At 57.5% G+C, this 19,597-nt stretch overlaps 1 protein-coding gene across 2 annotated transcripts; it reads right to left on the bottom strand.

Annotated features, from left to right (window-relative positions):
- Positions 1–1,781: 1,781 nt before the first annotated feature.
- GDA (guanine deaminase) lies at positions 1,782–19,553 on the bottom strand. 2 transcript variants are annotated; one of them, XM_078879143.1, is made up of 15 exons: positions 19,413–19,553; positions 16,672–16,887; positions 14,442–14,530; positions 13,372–13,543; positions 12,114–12,201; positions 11,853–11,958; positions 11,154–11,181; positions 9,993–10,100; positions 9,173–9,280; positions 8,542–8,639; positions 7,385–7,452; positions 6,983–7,138; positions 5,732–5,850; positions 5,370–5,397; positions 1,782–3,197 (listed from the first exon to the last, which is right to left on the bottom strand). In XM_078879143.1, the coding sequence occupies exons 2-15, from the start codon at positions 16,771–16,773 to the stop codon at positions 3,118–3,120; spliced, it is 1,350 nt and encodes a 449-aa protein (XP_078735269.1). In that variant the 5' UTR covers positions 16,774–16,887; positions 19,413–19,553; the 3' UTR covers positions 1,782–3,117. The 2 variants fall into 2 exon arrangements, with proteins under 2 accessions (XP_078735269.1, XP_078735270.1); XM_078879144.1 differs by having other exon boundaries at positions 16,672–16,884; positions 19,413–19,444.
- Positions 19,554–19,597: the final 44 nt, after the last annotated feature.

Genomic DNA, 19,597 nt, shown 5'->3' with positions numbered 1-19,597 from the left:
ACTGGGGCCCCCCGCAGATTTCACCCCCCCCCCACACTTTCGCCGCTCTTTGAAAGAAATAAAAAGTTTGCTACAAAATATAAAGAAATATTTGTGGCGCTGTTAATCGTGAAAAATTCAGACGCCAGTCAGCACCGAGAGAGAAGAAAAAACAACCTCGAGACTGGCACAGATCTGGCATCGACCATTACCAAATGTCAACCAGGACACGTGGGTGAGTAGCTGGCACCCCCCCCCCCCCCATCAGCTCCGCCTCGCACACAGCTCAGGTAGCTCCGCCCACTGTTCAGTTAACTCGGCCCAGTTTCCAGTCAGCTCCGATAGCGCCGCCCATAGCGCCGGTAGCTCCGCCCACAGCTCCGGTAGCCCGGCCCACTGCTCAGGTAGCTCCGCCCACTGTTCGTGTAGCTTCGCCCACTGCTCAGGCAACTCCGCCCACTGCTCAGGTAGTTCCGCCCGTTGCTCAGGTAGCTCCGCCCGCTGTTCGGGTAGCTCCGCCCACTGCTCAGGTAGCTCCGCCCACTGCTCAGGTAGCTCCGCCCACTTCTCGGGTAGCTCCGCCCACTTCTCAGGTAGCTCCTCCCACCGCTCAGGTAGCCCCGCCCGCATCATGCGTTGTGCACGAGATTAAATTTGTTTTTGTTAAACCGGCGACTTGATGGGGATTGTCATGAACTCTTGGTGGGAGACTCAGGAGGAGGGGGAGGAAGGGGCTTGCCTGGCACACACGGTGAGGGGGGGGGTAGGGAGGGGCTGTCTCGGCCACACGTGGGGGGGGGGGGTCACTCGGCAGCCGTGCGACGCGGCTGTTTGGCGTCTGGCGCGGGGCCCCGCGTGCTGGGGGGGGGGGGGTCGATGTGTCGGTGAGGCGCGTGGGGGGATCCCGGGTATCGGCGTCCCTCGCGTGAGCGTTGATCTTTTGCACAAATGGCCACACAGCCTCTACTGTATTGTTGTTCGTGTGGCGTTGGGGAGGGTGTTACATTCTCCACGTCGTTTTTTACGTTGTCCGGGTATCCGCTCCCGACTTGTAGTCTAATGTGCGCCCGTTAGCAAGTTGATTGCTCGACCGTTCTGCTCGTGCCGTGTTCGGCAAACAGCGCGGCCTCTTCGCAGTCGAGGGGCGATGCTGCTGCCGCTGCTGTGTGATGCCGGTCGAGTCACGTGGTGGCGGCACGCGGTCGCGTCGCGGGACCTCTCTCGCCCGCTGCGAGTGCAGCAGGCGGCGTTGGCGACGCAGTCGCCGTCGTGATGATAACCGGGGGCGGCCCGCCGGATCCGAACCGCAAACTTCTGCGGCGACCGCGGCCAACAGCCGCACCGCATTCCACACTTCACGTTAACGCCCTTGCTGGTGACGATGGTGACACCCCAGGTGGTGACGATGGTTATACCCCAGGCGGTGACGATGATTCACCTCCAGCTGAGACCCCCCCCCCCCTTCCGTGCGAGGGCTTTGAGCTACGTTGTGGTCACGAGCTCCTGTCGTTGGTTTTATAATGTAAGAATATTCACATTTATAATAATTCCTGGACGCTTGCTGATTGACGTTGACGTCGGGAGAAATAAAGCGAGAAGTGGCCGGAGGTGCCGCGTGTGTGCAGCGGCTGTCCGAGTCCGTGCGGTTGTCGGCTTCCGTGTGAATTCTGTTTGGTGGCACGCAGACATCATCACGGCCTCTCACGGCCTCTCCGTCTCGCTCACGTGGTCTCACCGCGTGCATTGTCAGCCTAAGCAGGAATTCGTGAGGTCTATGGACGGATTCAAGTTTGTACACAACATCAATACCACCACCATCTTTATTTTTCATTGTCTTTAATCATCGTCATCAGCATGATCTTAATTCATAAACGGCAATTGGCCCTCGGTTTTGATCTGTCTGTCCCAGAAGGTGGCACGCACTGATTGAAAACTCTCCTCCTCCGAGGATACGACTCGCTTGGTGGTGGCCGTCGATGGTCAAATCCAGTTTCACCAAAACAACGACGCTTTGCTGTCGACTTGTAATGAGCGCCGCCACCACACAGCGTTCGCTCGCTCTCAGAGACGTGTGGGAAGGTCGCCCACGCGCTCAGCCGGTGATACCAGCAACTGCCCAAGCTCTGCAGCCCTCTATTAATGAGTTATCGGCCAGCTAAAGAGCGTTGACATGCGGGAGGAACCCGAAGCGCACGGAGAAACCCCACGCCTGCAGGGGGGAAACGCTCTATCCCGCAGGGCACCGCTGCCTCCTCGCGAGCCCGGATACAGCTCGACGCCCACGAGAGAAAGGAGTTTCGCGACATCCTCGCGGTGACCCGCCAACCCTCGCTGCCTCCACAGTGCTGGATTACAGTCGACGCGCGTAGCCACCACCCAACTAAAATCAATGACATTACATCATTTCTAATTAACAATCATTGTTATCAATATAATTGTACCCATTAGGGGGGGGGGGGGGTAGATCAAATACATTCATTTTAACTCGTGGGCTTTCGCAGTGAGCGCAGATTGCTGTTGATTTTGTTGGTTCGGTCACGCGGTGAACCTTGTGTGGGGATTTCTGTCGCAAGACTGCGTCGAGTGGTGGAGGGCATTGCGACACAAATCTGGCCGGATGGCTACGCGGCTTCACCCCAATGACTCCTACCAAGGTCCTGGGGTTGACCAATCACCGTCACATAACCCTGTTGACCTCCAGGAGTCATTCTGCCTGCAGGAGACCACGAGGTCACTGGTTAATTACGTGCCATTTGCAACTTGCCCACACACGCACACACTTCAAACTTAACACACGCGTCATCGTGACAGGATGTCTGTAATGGGGTGATGGAAGTGGTTCCGATGGTGATGGTGTCGTGTGATGTCAGGATGTGAGTCACTCAAAGGGGGCCAAACGTGGAGTCAAGAACGGTCACGAGTGATTACTTTGGATCCTGGATTATTGTGGGTCCTTACAGAAGGTCACGGGAGGTCACAGGTGATCACGTGGGATTATGACTTAATGGGAGGTCACAGTTGGGCACGGGTAATCACTCATGGGTCGTCACGGGTGTCAATAGGTGGTCACGGGTCTTCAGGGGTGATCACAGGAGGTCACGGGCCGTCACAGGGAGGTCGACTGGCGGTCGTGCGTCTTCACGGGGAGGTCACGGGTTCGTCACGGGGGGTCACGTCCCGCCCGGCCACGTACACCTCCAAGATGTTCCTGTCGTCACCTGGACACAACGGGAATCCCGTTCCAGAGGCGCCACAGACTCCCGCCAGGACGGCATCATCCCCAAACCCACTCCACAGAATCACGCGACCCACGAAATCGCGCGACGTCCTCTCCGCGAACGCAAATGTCTCGATGCAGATACGCAACAGCGCCCCTCCTCCTATATTGACAAAGACGGCGACTTGTGACGCTGCGCCGCTGCAGAGTATTCCGGTCGCTCTCGGCAGGAGAGCGGAGACGACTCAAGGGGGAGGAGACCACAGACGAGCGGGGAGGCAGCAGCAGCAGCCGCTAGGCGGTGAGGAGTCGGCGCTACCAACAATTGCCCAAGCTCTGCGGTCCTCTATGTATCAAGGTGTTATTGGCCAATGAATGAGTGTTTACGTGTGGGGGGGAACCGGAGCACCTGGAGAAGACCCACGCGTGCGAGGGGGGAACGCTCTATCCCGTACAGATGGAACCGGTGGAGTCCCCACACCTCGCTGTGCCGCTTTCTCCTGGCAAGCCGGTTTATGGCTCCTCGACGTGCACGGGGAATCCCGCAACATCTGTGTGTGATCCACCAACCCTCGGTTACGGGCCACGTGTGGCGTAGCCATTACTGCCACCAGGCTGCCAATCCACTGCTGGATGACCGTCTCCATCACGCCGAGGTGCAGGTCGTGACCCTGGCGGCAACTGAGGATTTTAATTCCGTGGGCCACGGCTACTACCAGTGGCGAGTGGTATTGGAGCTGGTGCTGGGCCTGATCCTGCACCGATTGTGAGATTTGCGACGTTTCCCTTGAAAACTGCGTCCCAGGCATCTTCAGGACACAACGCAGGCAGTCGGGATTGTTCTGAACTTGGCTGGTGAGTGAGCGGGTAAGTGTGTGTGGGTCACCGAGTGAATGAGAGTGTGAGTGGGTGAGTGGGTGAGTGTGTGACTGGGTGAGTAGTTAGGCGACTGGGTGAGTAGTTAGGCGAGTGGGTGGGGGAGCGAGTAGGTAGGTGAGTAGATATGTGAGTGAATGCGCGAGTGGGTGAGCTGAAACGCCAATTCGGCGCATCGTTCCAACGCTTGTGCACCGCGTGACACAATTACATCCGTGTGGCTGTGTCGGGTGGTGGTGGGTTCTTCCGACACAAATGTGGCCAGTTCATTACGTCGGGGACCCACCACCTCCCAGATGACATCAACGACGAGTCACGTGTAACAGCAGCGCGTGCGGAGAGAGGTTCGAGTGAGCCGGGCTGCCCGCCGTGACCCGCGCCACGTGACCGCCAGGCGGCGCTCCGAGACCACGCAGCGGGGTTGGATCCGCGCGCTCCCCACAACCCCCGCGGCCCCGCCTCAGATTTGGGGCTCTCGCAACGATTTGTCATCGGTTCTTGGGAGACTCAAAACAACAACAACAACAACGCGCCATCGATTTCGCGACACGCGCATCGAGTCGTGGCCATCGCCGAGGTGAGGTTTGTGCCAATCCGTGATTTATCATCGGCCATGACCTATCCACTGCTGGATGAGGGCTGCCCCAGGTCCCCACCACCAAGTCCTGCGATGCAGCAGCAGCGATCCCCCGAGAACGAGTGATCTCGTCGCTCCATCTCCTCTGTGGACGTGCTCCCGCCTTGCCCGTGTCCCCTCCTCTGGCCGCCGCTCCGTCACTCGTCTCGACCACACCGGCCATCATCGACGTGACCTGTCCTGGCCCGAGCGTCTAGAGCGGCGTTCGTCATCGCAAGGCCACTGGCGGCCTTCAGTGCGGCCCCCCCACACAACACAACACGTGACGACCCCCCCCCCCCCATCATCATGGGCGTCGTGCTGCTGTCAAACGCCCAGTGGTTCCAAATGTGTGGCGGCCCTCACACTGGCGAAAGTGGCCTCCCCCTCAGAAAATTGAGTGAAGAACGCTGGTTTCGAGTAGTGTTTGGCTGCTATCAATGTCCACGCGATAAGCGACTACGTTGAGATATTACCTGTGACCGTCGGACCGCTTCTGACAGCTGCCTAGCTCGGCGGGGCCTCACCTGGTGGCCTCACTCACCGCGTGAGCTCAAGGACAAACACATCAACAATACGTTCTAATAATGTAAGCTGGGAAAAGCATGCAACTCATGGTAATCTTGCAGTAATAATGTGGCGAGTGATGAGGGGGGAGGGGGGGTTGGGTGAGGGACTCACCAAGGAATAGGAACTTCTGGATGATGTCCTATGGAGGAGACGATACAAACACACAGAGTCAGACACAACAGACGCAGGCAGACAGACACAAGTGGCAACGTGTGTGATAATGGTAACGTGAAGGTAACGCCAAGGTAACATAAGGGTAACGTGATGGTAACGTGATGGTAACGTGATGGTAACGTGAAGGTAACATGAGGGTAACGTGATGGTAACGTGAAGGTAACGTGATGGTAACGTGATGATAACGTGATGGTAACGTGATGGTAACGTGAAGGTAACGTGATGGTAACGTGATGGTAACGTGAAGGTAACATTATGGTAACGTGAAGGTAACGCGAGGGTAACGTGTGGGCCCGCACCTCCCACGAGTCGTCGGGGAAGATGTCGAGGGGAGAGCCGGGCGCCTCTGTGTCCACGAGCAGCGCGTCCAGCTCCTTGCCGACCTCCAGGCTCCCCGTGACCTCCTCCAGCCCCAGCACTGCAGGGCGGGGCGGGGCGGGGCGGGGGGCGAGGAAGGGGAGGGGGGTGCAGTCGAGAGACTCGGAGGCGCGAGCAGGAACCAGCAGCGGCAGCCACACGGTGTGAGCCAGCGCTGCTCCCAATAACTCTCCGTGTTTGATTCTTTGCGCGCGTTGCCTTGACAGGGAAGATACTCTTAGGTTTCTTCGGTAAAATCACGTAGGCAAAAAATAAATAATAAAAATAAATAATACATAATTGAAAAAATAATATAAATAAAATAATAAATACTTTTCTTTATTTTTTACCTACGTGACTTTACCAAAAAAAACCTACGAGTATGAATCCTTGCAGTCACGAAAGCTTCACATCTAGAATTAACAGGGAAGATCAACTGCTGTGGACCCCGCCCCTCCCTATGTATGCCCCACCCCCTTATCCCTTAGGCCCCACCCTCTTATCCCTTAGGCCACACCCCTCCTGGCTGAGGCTCCCATTTGTCTCTTCCGCTGTCGGCTCTGCACCTTTCTTTTTAGGGCCCGCCCCTTCTTCTTTAAGCCCCGCCCATTTCTGGTCAGGCCCCACCCCTCCCCCGGACAGGGAGATGAGATGGGGGGACATCAGTCAGGTTGGGTGAGGGCGCCATCTTGACCACATTTTGAATGTTGTGGATTTACTCTCCAACACGCCGTGGGCTGAAGCAGTCAACTGATTGGCGCGTTTTGTTCACGTGACAAACCTTCCTGGCTGTGTCGGGTGGTGTAGGGTTACGACACATTCATACCCTTTGGTTCTTTCGGTAAAGTCACGTAGGTATAAAAACCACAGCAAAAAAAGCGTTTCTTGCTGTGGTTTTCCCACCTGATGACGATTGCTTGTGTTGCAATCGTCGTGATTTATTTCATTTTCTACCCACGTGACTTTACCGAAAGAACCGAAGAGGATGGATTCCTGCAGTCACGAAAGCTTCAAATCTAGATTGACACATTCATACTTACTCGATCTCAACGAAAAACCTTCATTATGACTAATATTGGTGGCGGAAGCCTACTCCGTGTCAAACCGATCTTGACCACAACCACAATCCCTCTTAGAGCAAGATAATGACCCCCCCCCCCACTCACCCCGGCTGCCCCCCCCCCCCCACTCACCCTGGCTGCCCCCCAGCGTGGCGAGGCGGAAGGCCTCCCTGAAGCCCAGGGTCTGGTCCTGGCCCACGTGGTGAGCGGTGAGGCCCACGTGGTGAGCGGCGAGCACGGCGTGGCGCACCGCGGTGAGCATGCTCGCCGAGTAGCCGCCAGCCACGTCTGTGGGCCGGGGGGTGAGCAGCAGTGCGTCATCATCATTATTGTTGTCGTCATCATCATTGTTATCATCGTTATTTTCGTCATTATATCATCATCATAGTGGTCACCATCGTCATCATCAATGTCGTCGTCATCATCAATGTCGTCATCGTTGTCGTCATCAATGTCGTCGTCGTCGTCATCGTCGTCGTCATCAATGTCGTCATCGTCGTCGTCAGAGCGCGTGAGAGGAACGAGGCCACGTGCCTGTCCCCAGGCCCAGCTTGACCCCGTGACTCAGCACCGCCTGCGCGTCCATCGTGCCGCTACACAACCTGGGGGGTGGGGGGTGGAGGATGGGGGGTGGAGGATGGGGGGTGGAGGATGGGGGGTGGAGGATGGGGGATGGGGGGTCCACAGTCCAGTCGGAGGGGAGGGGAGGGACAGACGTATGGAACCAGAGATACAAATCACGATCGTTGTTAAAACACAGTTACCAAAAAACTGTTTCCAAAAACTGGCTACTAAAGACCGGTTACCAAAAAAACGGTTACCAAAAACCAGTAACCAGTAACCGCTAAATGAGAACGATAACGGTGACATAACGTTGTTGTAACCTAGTCGCGAACGCCACCAGTGCGGTTTGCGCGTCCAGCGTGCTCGTGGATCTCGCTCCACCAACTGGCTAATGCTCCTGACTTCCAGAACCGGTAACCGATTCCCAAACGGTTACCATTTTACCGCTTACAATTTTACAACCCTAGTCTTTCTGTAAAGACTTGTGGATGAGTGGCTGGGTAGATGAGTGGCTGGGTGGGTGAGTGGCCGGGTGGGTGAGTGGCCGGGTGGGTGAGTGGGTGGGCGAGTGGGTGGGCGAGTGGGTGGGTGAGTGGCCGGGTGGGTGGGTGGGAGAATGAGTGAGTGGGTGAGTGGGTGGGTGAGTGAGTGGGTGAGTGAGTGGGTGAGTGAGTGGGTGAGTGAGTGGGTGAGTGGGTGGGTGGGTGAGTTTGAGTGGGTGAGTGGGTGAGTGGGTGGGTGGGTGAGTGAGTAGGTGAGTGAGTAGGTGAGTGGGTGAGTGAGTGGGTGAGTGAGTGGGTGGGTGAGTGAGTGGGTGGGTGAGTGAGTGTGTGAGTGGTTGGGTGAGTGGGTGAGTGAGTGAGTGAGTGGGTGAGTGAGTGGGTGGGTGAGTGAGTGGGTTAGTGGGTGAGTGAGTGGAGTGAGTGAGTGAGTGGGTGAGTGAGTGAGTGAGTGGGTGGGTGAGTGGTGAGTGAGTGAGTGAGTGAGTGGGTGAGTGAGTGGGTGAGTGAGTGGGTGGGTGAGTGGGTGAGTGAGTGGGTGAGTGAGTGGAGTGAGTGAGTGAGTGGGTGAGTGAGTGGGTGGGTGAGTGAGTGAGTGGGTGAGTGAGTGGGTGAGTGAGGGCTCACGCGGCGTTGGAGAGGGGGCAGTGCGAGATTCCGGCTCCCGCCTCGTGGAACAGGCGCAGCTCCTCCTCGCCCAGGTGGACCCCGTGCGCCATCACCGTCTGCGCAAGGCAAAGACAAAGATCCCCCGTGTAGCCTTCAACAGCACTCTGTCGGGGCCAGCGCTGTTAGCGAGCAGCACCTACGAAGGGGGGGGGGGGCAGCACCACGCCCGACCGTCTTTGTCTCCCCAGTGGCGATGTTTACACACCACGCCAGGTGCTCATTTGAGGCTGAGTCGACCGAGGGAAGGCTCAGGGCCGGTTCAGATGACCGTCACTACCGCTCCCCACACACGTGTACTCACACACACGTGTACTCACACACACACTCACACGTGTACTCACACACACGTGTACTCACACACACACTCACACGTGTACTCACACTCACACACGTGTACTCACACACACGTGTACTCACACACACACACTCACACGTGTACTCACACACACACGTGTACTCACACACACACACTCACACGTGTACTCACACACACACGTGTACTCACACACACAAACGTGTACTCACACGCACGTGTACTCACACGCACGCCTTGTGTACTCACTCACACACGCACGCCTTGTGTACTCACCTTGTCTGTGAGGAGGCCGCTGCTTCGGTACACCTCCGTGTAGTTCTCGGACTCGGGGAAGAGACTCCTCACCAGCTCCACCTCCTCGCGAGACTCGCTGATGTGACTCTACACCCATCACCATCATCACCATCATCACCATCATCATCACCACCATCATCACCATCAACATCATCACCATCATCACCACCATCACCACCATCATCACCATCATCACCACCATCACCACCATCACCACCACCATCATCACCACCATCATCACCACCATCATCACCGTCACCATCATCACCACCATCACCACCATCATCACCATCATCATCACCACCATCATCACCATCATCATCACCACCACCATCATTATCATCACCACCACCATCATCACCACCATCATCATCATCAGCAGCAATGATCTCAACATCATCATCAGCAACACCACCACCATAGCATCAGCAGCAGCAGCGACTCCATCTCAATGTGATGATGATGATGATCATCAGCAGCAGCAGCAGCAGGATGTGAATGTCGGAGTCAGCATGGAAGTGTCACCTGGGGGTGAGCGGGTGCAGCTCGTACGTGTGGTGGGTGAGTGAGGAGGGAGAGGAGGGTGAGGAGTGTGGTGAGTGAGGAGGGAGAGGAGTGTGGTGAGTGAGGAGGGAGAGGAGGGTGAGGAGTGTGGTGAGTGAGGAGGGTGAGGAGGGAGAGGAGTGTGGTGAGTGAGGAGGGTGAGGACGGTGAGGAGTGTGGTGAGTGAGGAGGATGAGGAGGGTGAGGAGTGTGGTGAGTGAGGAGGGCGAGGAGTGTTGCGAGTGAGAGCCGCCACCTGGATGCGCGTGCCCGTGCCGCGCGCCGTCTCCCCGAGCGCGCGCATCGTCTCGCGCGTGCACGAGAGGGCGAAGCGCGGCGTCACCACGGGGTGCACGCGCGCGTACTGAGCACACACAGACAAAGGGCCCCCGGGTAGCCGTGAGACACTGTTGGGGCAAGTGCTGTAAGCGAGTAGCACCCGCCAAGGCCGGCACGGCACACGAGGGGTGGGGGGTGGGGTGGCCGGCCCCACGCCCGACCGCCTTTGTCTCCCCAGCGGCGAGGTTTATACTCCCCACCAGGCACTCGTTTGAGTCCGAGTCGACCTAGGGGAGGCCCGTGACGGGTTCAGATGATTGCCACAGGGGTGGTGGTGGCCGTGAGCGGGAATCGAACCCCGGGTCGCCGGGTTCGTAGCGCAACGCGAGCCAACAACACTCCCCACAAGGACAGCCTTAAATAATAACAACTATTATTATAATAAATATGATTAACTATTATTATAATATAATGTCTCGAGGCGCCTGTACAAACAACAAAGATCCCTCGTATAGCCTTAACAGATTGTTGGCGCTTGTACACACACACACAGACACACAGTGACAGATACACAGACACACATATAGACACAAACACAGACAGACACACAGTGACAGATACACACACAGACATAGACACAAACACAGACAGACACACAGTGACAGATACACACACAGACATAGACACAAACACAGACAGACACAAAATGACATATATACACACAGACACACATAGACACAGACAGACACACATTGACAGATATACACACAAACACACACAGACACAAACACAGACAGACACACATTGACAGATATACACAAAGACACACAGACACAAACACAAACAGACACACACAGACACACAATGACATATATACACAGACACACACAGACACACACAAACACAGACAGACACACAATGACAGATATACACACAGAAACACATAGACACAAACACAGACACACATAGACACAAACACAGACAGACACATAATGACAGACATATACACACACAGATACACATAGACACAGACAGACAACCGCCATTCGCCACTAAGTGGCGGTGACGTCACCATGGTGCCTGTGCCAGGCTATGTGCACGTTAAGACACACAGACACACAGACAGACACACACATACCTTCATGTCCTTGACGGCCATTATGAACCTACAAGAGAAGAGAAGGAGACTATGAAGAGTGGAGATGAACAGAATGGTGACGGTGGTGATGGTGGTGGTGGTGTGGATGGTTGTGGTGGTGGTGTGGATGGTGGTGATGGTGATGGTGGTGCGGATGCTTGTGGTGGTGGTGATGGTTGTGGTGGTGGTGATGGTGGTGTGGATGGTGGTGGTGGTGGTGTGGATGGTGGTGATGGTGATGGTGGTGCGGATGCTTGTGGTGGTGGTGATGGTTGTGGTGGTGGTGATGGTGGTGTGGATGGTGGTGGTGGTGGTGTGGATGGTTGTGGTGGTGGTGATGGTGGTGTGGATGCTTGTGGTGGTGGTGGTGTGGATGCTTGTGGTGGTGGTAATGGTGGTGGTGGTGATGGTGGTGGTGATGGTGGTGTGGGTGCTTGTGGTGGTTGGTGGTGGTGGTGGTGGTTGTTGAGGCTCTGGTGGTTTGTTCTGATTGCCGTTGTGATTATATCGTGGTTGTTGTTGAGGCCCATAGCGGTTGTGGATGTTGTGGTTGAAGGGACCATAGCCATTGCTGTGCATGTGGTTGTGTTGTGGTAGAAAGAACCGTTGCTGTGGATGTCGTTGTGTTGTGGTTGAAGGGACCGTCGCGGTTGCTATGGATACTGTGGTTGTGCTGTGGTTGTGGTGACCCCTGCTGACCTCTCGGTGTCCCGCACGGCCTCGTCGCAGGTCTCCTTGTAGGCGGGCACCGCCTCGTTGTGGTCCATGCACACCTTGCCCACCATCGCGCGCTGGCCCGCCCGGTCTGGCCCAGGCGAGGGGACACAGGTGGGGTGAATGGTGAGGGGATGGATGAGAGGTCAGGTAATGTGTGAGGTGATTGTTGCTGCTGCTGCTGCTGCTGCATGATCACGGTGAAGGATGCTGATGAAGGACGTCGCTCGATCGAGGCCGCGTTACCCGCAATGTCGCACAGCAGCAGAGTGGCGTCCGTGTGAATCGTTCCGAAATAGCACGCGGTGGTGGTGCCGTTTTTCAGAGTCCTCCTCTGCACAGCAGTCGGACACGTGGTACCACACGTCATACAAACATCACTGGACACGTGGTGCCACACGTCATACAAACATCACTGGACACGTGGTGCCACACGTCATACAAACATCACTGGACACGTGGTGCCACACGTCATACAAACATCACTGGACACGTGGTGCCACATTAAGGGGAAGTGATCTCCTGCTCCGATGGACATGGAGGCATCGGTGCTCATCTCCTGTTCACAACTGTGCACAGAGCCAGTGGTGGAAATTCCACGTTACTATGGCGGAGGGCGAGTCTCTCTCTATAGGACAGACAGCTACTGTTGACTTACGCACAAAGTGGTACGAGTTTTATCTAACCCGGAGTCTATCCATAGGACGAGTTCAAATGTGTAGCAGTGCTCATATCAGTTGGCAACCCTGCAGAGCCAGTGATGGACATTCCACATTCCTATGCCAGAGGCGAGTCTATCCAGTGGAAAACCGCTATTGACTTTTCAGAACAAAGCGATACTCGTTTTATCCACCCCCGGAGTGAGAGGGATGACGATTGGCTGAGTCACCCTGGATTTGAGCTTGCGTGAATGGCTGACGAGACGAAGCCTTCAAGAGGGCTCGTGACAGAAGCGACGTTTGGGGTCGCGGGCCGCTGGCTCTACCGCCACGTGGCGTGGACACCGTCAGCCACAGGACGAGTTGGACTCCCGGTGAGCGGGGCAGTGTTGGCGGGGGGGGGCCCAGGCTAAAACGACATCACAAGCAACCCCAGACGTAGTTGTGTGACGTGGCCACACGTGAGGCTGCACGGCGTTGTTTCACTTGCGTGGAACGGGCGAGAGGATGCGCCGTCGTCCGTCTTTGTTACGATTCCAGTTTACCATGAGAGTCGAGTTCACCATGGGAGTCCAGTTCACCATGAGAGTCGAGTTCACCATGGGAGTCCAGTTTATCATGGGAGTCCAGTTTATCATGGGAGTCCAATTTACCATGGGCAGGAGTCGGCAACCTGGGGCTCTTTAAGGACCACTTCGTGGCGTTGTTGATTCAGGACCCCCAGCGTATCCTATTTTTAATTTGGTTTCCGACCCCTGTCCTAGAGGGAGAGGTCCCCCCGTGTCTCCCCGTGTCCCCCCCCTGTCCCCCCGTGTCCCCCCGTGTCCCCCCGTGCCCGCACTGACCACGACCCTGGTGTAGACGTCCTCGGCGAACTGCAGGTCGTGGAACTTGGCCTCCACGTTGAAGGTGTAGCGCCGCAGCCACTCGAGCAGGGGCAGGCCCACGGCCGTGCCCGCGAAGGAGTACTGGGACGCGTGGATGTGCGTGTCCACCAGCCCCGGCATCACGAACTGCCTGCGGGGTCACGGGTCAGGAGGTCACAACGATGTGGCGGCCGTCATGGTGGTGGTGGTGGTGGTCACGGCGGGGAGCAGCGCTCCGCTACGAATCCGGCGGCCCGAGTTCGATTCTCCCTCACGTCCTACACCGGTGACGATTATCTGAAACGGTCCTGGGTCTCCCCTAGGTCGACTCAGCCTCAAATTAGTACCTGCTGCGGTGTGTAAACATCGCCACTGGGGAGACAAAAGTGGCCGGGCGTGGTGTTGGCCACCCACCCCCTCGTGTGCCACAGTGCCGGTAGCCTTTATAGGTGCTACTCGCTAACGCCACTTGCCCCAACAGTCTGTGCAGGCTACACGGGGTAGCTTTGTCTCTGGTAGGGTAATAGTCCGAGGGGGTCGTGGTTCTCAGGAGGTCACGGTGCAGAGGTCACAGCATTGAGGTCATGACTACAGCAGGCGGTCGCGGCGAAAGAGTCGCAACAACAACATTGTGATCTTCGGATGAAATGCGCCTTACGAATGTACATCATCATCACCACCACCACCACTAGTATCATCACCACCACCACCACCACTAGTATCATCACCACCACCATCACCACCACTAGTATCACCACCACCACCATCACCACCACTAGTATCACCACCACCACTAGTATCATCACCACCATCACCACCACTAGTATCACCACCACCACTAGTATCATCATCATCATCATCACCACCACCACCACTAGTATCATCATCATCACCACCACCACCACCACTAGTATCATCATCATCATCACCACCACCACCACCACTAGTATCATGGCCATCATCATCATCATCACTATTATTGTTGTTGTTCGCCGCGACGTGAGTGAGAGGTCACCGTGACCCATGTGCCGGTGCAGGGACAGCGCTACCGGTCAGAGAGCCGCCGGATGGACGCGGCGCTCCAGCCGCGTCGCTGCAGCGTCTCCTGCAGCTGCGTCTCCGGCACGACGAAGGCGATCTGCCACCGTCACCATCCACACGAACAGCAACCACATCACCGACTGGCAACATCACCGGCAACACCATCAACATCACCGGCAACACCATCAGGCATAGCCTGGTTGATTACGTTCTCCCAAAGATTGCTGCCCACACACCCCCATGCGTACTGTGCCTTCATAGGTGCTGCTCGCTAACAGCACTTGCCCCAGCAGTCTGTGAAAGGCTACACGGGGGATCTTTGTCTTAGTGTGTGGAGGGGGGGGGCAGTGGGGGGGTTCCAATGCCCCTACTCCGTCTCGTGCCGCCCCGATCAACCCCCTCACCTCCCCCCTCCCCTCACCTCTCCCCTCCCCTCCCCCCTCACCTCTCCCCTCCCCCCTCACCTCCCCCCTCCCCTCACCTCCCCCCTCCCCTCTCAACTCCCCCCTCACCTCCCCCCTCCCCTCACCTCCCCCCTCCCCCTCACCTCCCCCCTCCCCTCTCACCTTCCCCCGCCCCCCTCACCTCCCCCCTCACCTCCCCCCTCCCCTCACCTCCCCCCTCCCCTCTCAACTCCCCCCTCACCTCCCCCCTCCCCTCACCTCCCCCCTCCCCCTCACCTCCCCCCTCCCCCCTCACCTCTCCCCTCCCCCCTCACCTCTCCCCGCCCCCCTCACCTCCCCCCTCCCCCCTCACCTCCCCCCTCCCCCCTCACTTCCCCCCTCACCTCCCCCCTCGCCTCCCCCCTCCCCTCACCTCCCCTCTCCCCCTCACCTCCCCCCGCCCCCCTCACCTCCCCCCTCCCCCCTCACCTCTCCCCTCCCCCCTCACCTCTCCCCGCCCCCCTCACCTCTCCCCTCCCCCCTCACCTCTCCCCGCCCCCCTCACCTCCCCCCTCCCCCCTCACCTCCCCCCTCCCCCCTCACCTCTCCCCGCCCCCCTCACCTCTCCCCTCCCCCCTCACCTCTCCCCGCCCCCCTCACCTCCCCCCTCCCCCCTCACCTCCCCCCTCACCTCCCCCCTCACCTCCCCCCTCGCCTCCCCCCTCCCCTCCCCTCCCCTCTCCCCCTCACCTCTCCCCGCCCCCCTCACCTCCCCCCTCCCCCCTCACCTCCCCCCTCACCTCCCCCCTCGCCTCCCCCCTCCCCTCACCTCCCCTCTCCCCCTCACCTCCCCCCGCCCCCCTCACCTCTCCCCTCTCCCCTCACCTCCGCCCTCACCTCCCCCCTCACCTCCCCCCTCCCCTCACCTCCCCCCTCCCCTCTCACCTCCCCCCTCACCTCCCCCCTCACCTCCCCCCTCGCCTCCCCCCTCCCCTCACCTCCCCTCTCCCCCTCACCTCCCCCCTCACCTCCCCCCTCCCCCCTCACCTCCCCCCTCCCCCTCACCTCCCCCCTCCCCTCTCACCTTCCCCCGCCCCCCTCACCTCCCCCTCACCTCCCCCCTCACCTCCCCCCGCCCCCCTCACCTCCCCCCTCCCCCTCACCTCCCCCCTCCCCTCTCACCTTCCCCCGCCCCCCTCACCTCCCCCTCAACTCCCCCCTCACCTCCCCCCGCCCCCCTAACCCCCCCTTCCCCCTCACCTCCCCCCTCACCTCCCCCCTCACCTCCCCCCTCACCTCCCCCCTCACCTCCCCCCTCACCTCCCCCCTCACCTCCCCCCTCACCTCCCCCCTCCCCTCTCCCCTCCCCCCTCACCTCCCCCCTCGCCTCCCCCCTCGCCTCCCCCCTCCCCCTCACCTCCCCCCTCCCCCTCACCTCCCCCCGCCCCCCTCACCTCCCCCCTCCCCCTCACCTCCCCCCGCCCCCCTCACCTCTCCCCTCCCCCCTCACCTCCCCCCTCACCTCCCCCCTCACCTCCCCCCTCGCCTCCCCCTCCCCCTCACCTCCCCCCGCCCCCCTCACCTCCCCCCTCACCTCCCCCCTCCCCTCTCACCTTCCCCCGCCCCCCTCACCTCCCCCTCACCTCCCCCCTCACCTCCCCCCGCTTCCCTAACCTCCCCCTTCCCCCCCTCACCTCCCCCCTCGCCTCCCCCCTCCCCCCTCGCCTCCCCCCTTCCCCCTCACCTCCCCCCCCTCACCTCCCCCCTCCCCTCACCTCCCCCCTCCCCCCTCACCTCCCCCCTCACCTCCCCCCTCCCCCCTCACCTTCCCCCTCACCTCCCCCCTCCCCCTCACCTTCCCGTCTCGCGCCACCCCGAGCGCGTGCGCGCGCAGCACGAGGAGCGGCTCCTGGCGCGTGGCGTGCACGAGGGTCCCCACGAGCACGCGCGCCTCCATCGCGGGGGGGGGGGCTGGGGGGGCTGGGGGGAGTGGGGTCTGGGGTGGGGGGGGCCTTGCAGGGGTCTCGGCTTCTCGGAGATTCACGGTGAGTGAGTGAGGCGCTGTCCCCTGCTGGGAGAGGAGAGGTGACACGGGGGGACACGGGGGGACACGGGGGTACAGTGGCACAGAGAGACAGTGAGACACAACGAGACAGACACGTGGGGACAGAGAGTCAGACAGCGGGGCGGAGGGAGACTCGCGCAGACGTTCAGGACACAGACCCCTGTCGCTCAGCGCGGTTCTGATGTTTGGTGTCCAAAGTAATCATTGACGTGGCACTGCACAGAGAGTCCCGCGGATCGGGGGTCCAACTCGGAGTCCAAGGGGAGCGCGGTATGGGTCACTGTTGAAGCGTTTTAAGGCTCATTTGGGGCGAGTTAAAACTGCCTAATGACTTCAGGTTCGTGTTTAGTGTGTGCGCACGAGCCTTATGTCTCAGTGTGTGTGTGTCTGTATGTCTCAGTGAGTGTGTATCTGTGTGTCTGTCTGTCTCAGTGAGTTTGTGTGTGTCTGTATGTTTCAGTGAGTGTGTGTCTGTGTGTCTCAGTGTGTGTGTGTCTGTATGTTTCAGTGAGTGTATCTGTGTGTCTGTATGTCTCAGTGAGTGTATGTGTGTGTCTGTATGTTTCAGTGAGTGTGTGTCTGTGTGTCTCAGTGTGTGTGTCTGTATGTTTCAGTGAGTGTGTGTCTGTGTGTCTCAGTGTGTGTGTCTGTGTTTCTCAGTGAGTGTGTGTGTGTCTGTATGTCTCAGTGTGTGTGTCTGTATGTTTCAGTGAGTGTGTGTCTGTGTGTCTCAGTGAGTGTGTGTGTGTCTGTATGTCTCAGTGAGTGTATCTGTGTGTCTGTATGTCTCAGTGAGTGTATGTGTGTCTGTATGTTTCAGTGAGTGTGTGCCTGTGTGTATCAGTGTGTGTGTCTGTGTGTCTAAGTGAGTGTGTGTGTGTCTGTATGTCTCAGTATGTGTGTGTCTGTGTGTCTCAGTGTGTGTGTGTCTGTATGTTTCAGTGAGTGTGTGTCTGTATGTCTCAGTGAGTGTGTCTGTGTGTGTCTGTGTGTCTCAGTGAGTATGTGTCTGTGTGTCTCAGTTAGTGTGTGTCTCAGTGTGTGTGTCTGTGTGTCTGTATGTTTCAGTGAGTGTGTGTCTGTGTGTCTGTATGTTTCAGTGAGTGTATGTCTGTGTGTCTGTATGTTTCAGCGAGTGTGTGTATGTATGTTTCAGTGAGTGTGTGTCAGGGAAACGGTGGTACAGCGTTAAGTGCGCTACGCCCCAAATCCGACCACCCGAGTTTGATTCCCGCTCACGGCAAACACCAGTGACGATTATCTGAGCTTGTTCTGGGCCTCCCCTAGATCGACTCAGCCTCAAATTAGTACTATAAACAATGTTTATTTGACCAGGTAAGGTCCACTGAGCGATATAGATGTCTTTAAGAAGCGACCTGGCCACAAATGATAGCTCAAATAAGTGGCTTATCAAGTGAAAATTTAAAGCGGCCAAATACAAAGACAGGGAGACAAAGGCGGCCGGGCGTGATGCTGACTACCCACCCCTCGTGTGGCGCGTCTACCTTCATAACCGCTTGCTAACAGCACTTGCCAAGAAGATCTGTGCAGGCTATACGGGGGATATTTGTTTCGTCTCTGTGTCTCTGTGTGTGTCAGTGAGTGTGTCTGTGTCTCTGTGTGTCAGTGAGTGTGTCTGTGTGTGTCAGTGAGTGTGTTTTTGTGTGTCAGTGAGTGTCTCTGTGTGTGTCAGTGAGTGTGTCTGTGTGTGTCAGTGAGTGTGTTTTTGTGTGTCAGTGAGTGTCTCTGTGTGTGTCAGTGAGTGTGTCTGTGTGTGTCAGTGAGTGTGTCAGTGTCTCTGTGTGTCAGTGAGTGTGTCTGTGTTTTTGTGTGTCAGTGAGTGTCTCTGTGTGTGTCAGTGAGTGTGTCTGTGTGTGTGTCAGTGAGTGTGTCTGTCTCTCTGTGTGTCAGTGAGTGTGTCAGTGAGTGTGTCTGTGTCTGTGTGTGTGTCAGTGAGTGTGTCTGTCTCTCTGTGTGTCAGTGAGTGTGCGCATCAATGTATCAGTGCGTGTGTATCACAGTGTGTCTCTATATGTGTCTATATGTCAGTGTGTCTCTGTGTGTCAGTGTATCACAGTGTGTCTCTGTCTCTATGTGTCTCTATGTGTCACCGTGTCAGTGTGTCTCTGTGTGTCAGTGTGTCTCTGTGTGTCTCTGCCTCTATGTGTCTCTATGTGTCACTGTGTCAGTGTCTCTGTGTGTCTCTGCCTCTATGTGTCTCTATGTGTCACTGTGTCAGTGTGTCTCTGTGTGTCTCTGTCTCTGTGTCTCTTGTTGTTACTGTGTCAGTGTGTCTCTGCGTGTCTATATGTCAGTGTGTCACTGTCCGTGTATCACAGTGTGTCTCTAAGATGTTTTCTTGTTCATGTTTTTGTTTGTTGCGGTTGCACCCGATTCAAGAGCCGAATGGCTCACAGGGCTATACCTAATAAATGAACTTGAACTTGAATGTGTCTCTATGTGTCACTGTGTCAGTGTGTCTCTGTGTGTCTCTGTGTGTCACTGTGTCAGTGCGAGAACTCCGCACTCACCTTCTCGCGTGCGCTTGGACCGCTCTCTTCGCCGCAGATGCTGCGAGCGTTTTATTCCCGAAAAGCATCATCAGCAGCAGCAGCATCAGCATCATTACAATGATTATGATTCAGCAAACGAGCTCCGCCCACTCAGGTAGCCACCCCCCTCCACCCCCCCACCACCTCCTCCCGCCCCCCCCCTC

Source organism: Lampetra fluviatilis, chromosome 53, assembly GCF_964198595.1.
Source record: "Lampetra fluviatilis chromosome 53, kcLamFluv1.1, whole genome shotgun sequence".
Classification (NCBI taxonomy): Eukaryota; Metazoa; Chordata; class Hyperoartia; order Petromyzontiformes; family Petromyzontidae; genus Lampetra; species Lampetra fluviatilis.
Note: the sequence above shows the minus strand (reverse complement) of the source record. Positions and strands in the feature narration are given on the sequence as shown.

What these genes read in the sequence shown, in the direction of transcription:
- GDA (XM_078879143.1), bottom strand. Translation starts at nt 16,773, where the DNA reads ATGGAGGCGCGCGTGCTCGTGGGGACCCTCGTGCACGCCACGCGCCAG. An exon ending in TGCCCCCTCTCCAACGCCGC is followed by an intron (nt 7,453 to 8,541) that starts GTGAGCCCTCAC and finishes CCCACCCCCCAG; the next exon opens with GTTGTGTAGCGGCACGATGG. An exon ending in TCCCCGACGACTCGTGGGAG is followed by an intron (nt 5,398 to 5,731) that starts GTGCGGGCCCAC and finishes TCTCCTCCATAG; the next exon opens with GACATCATCCAGAAGTTCCT.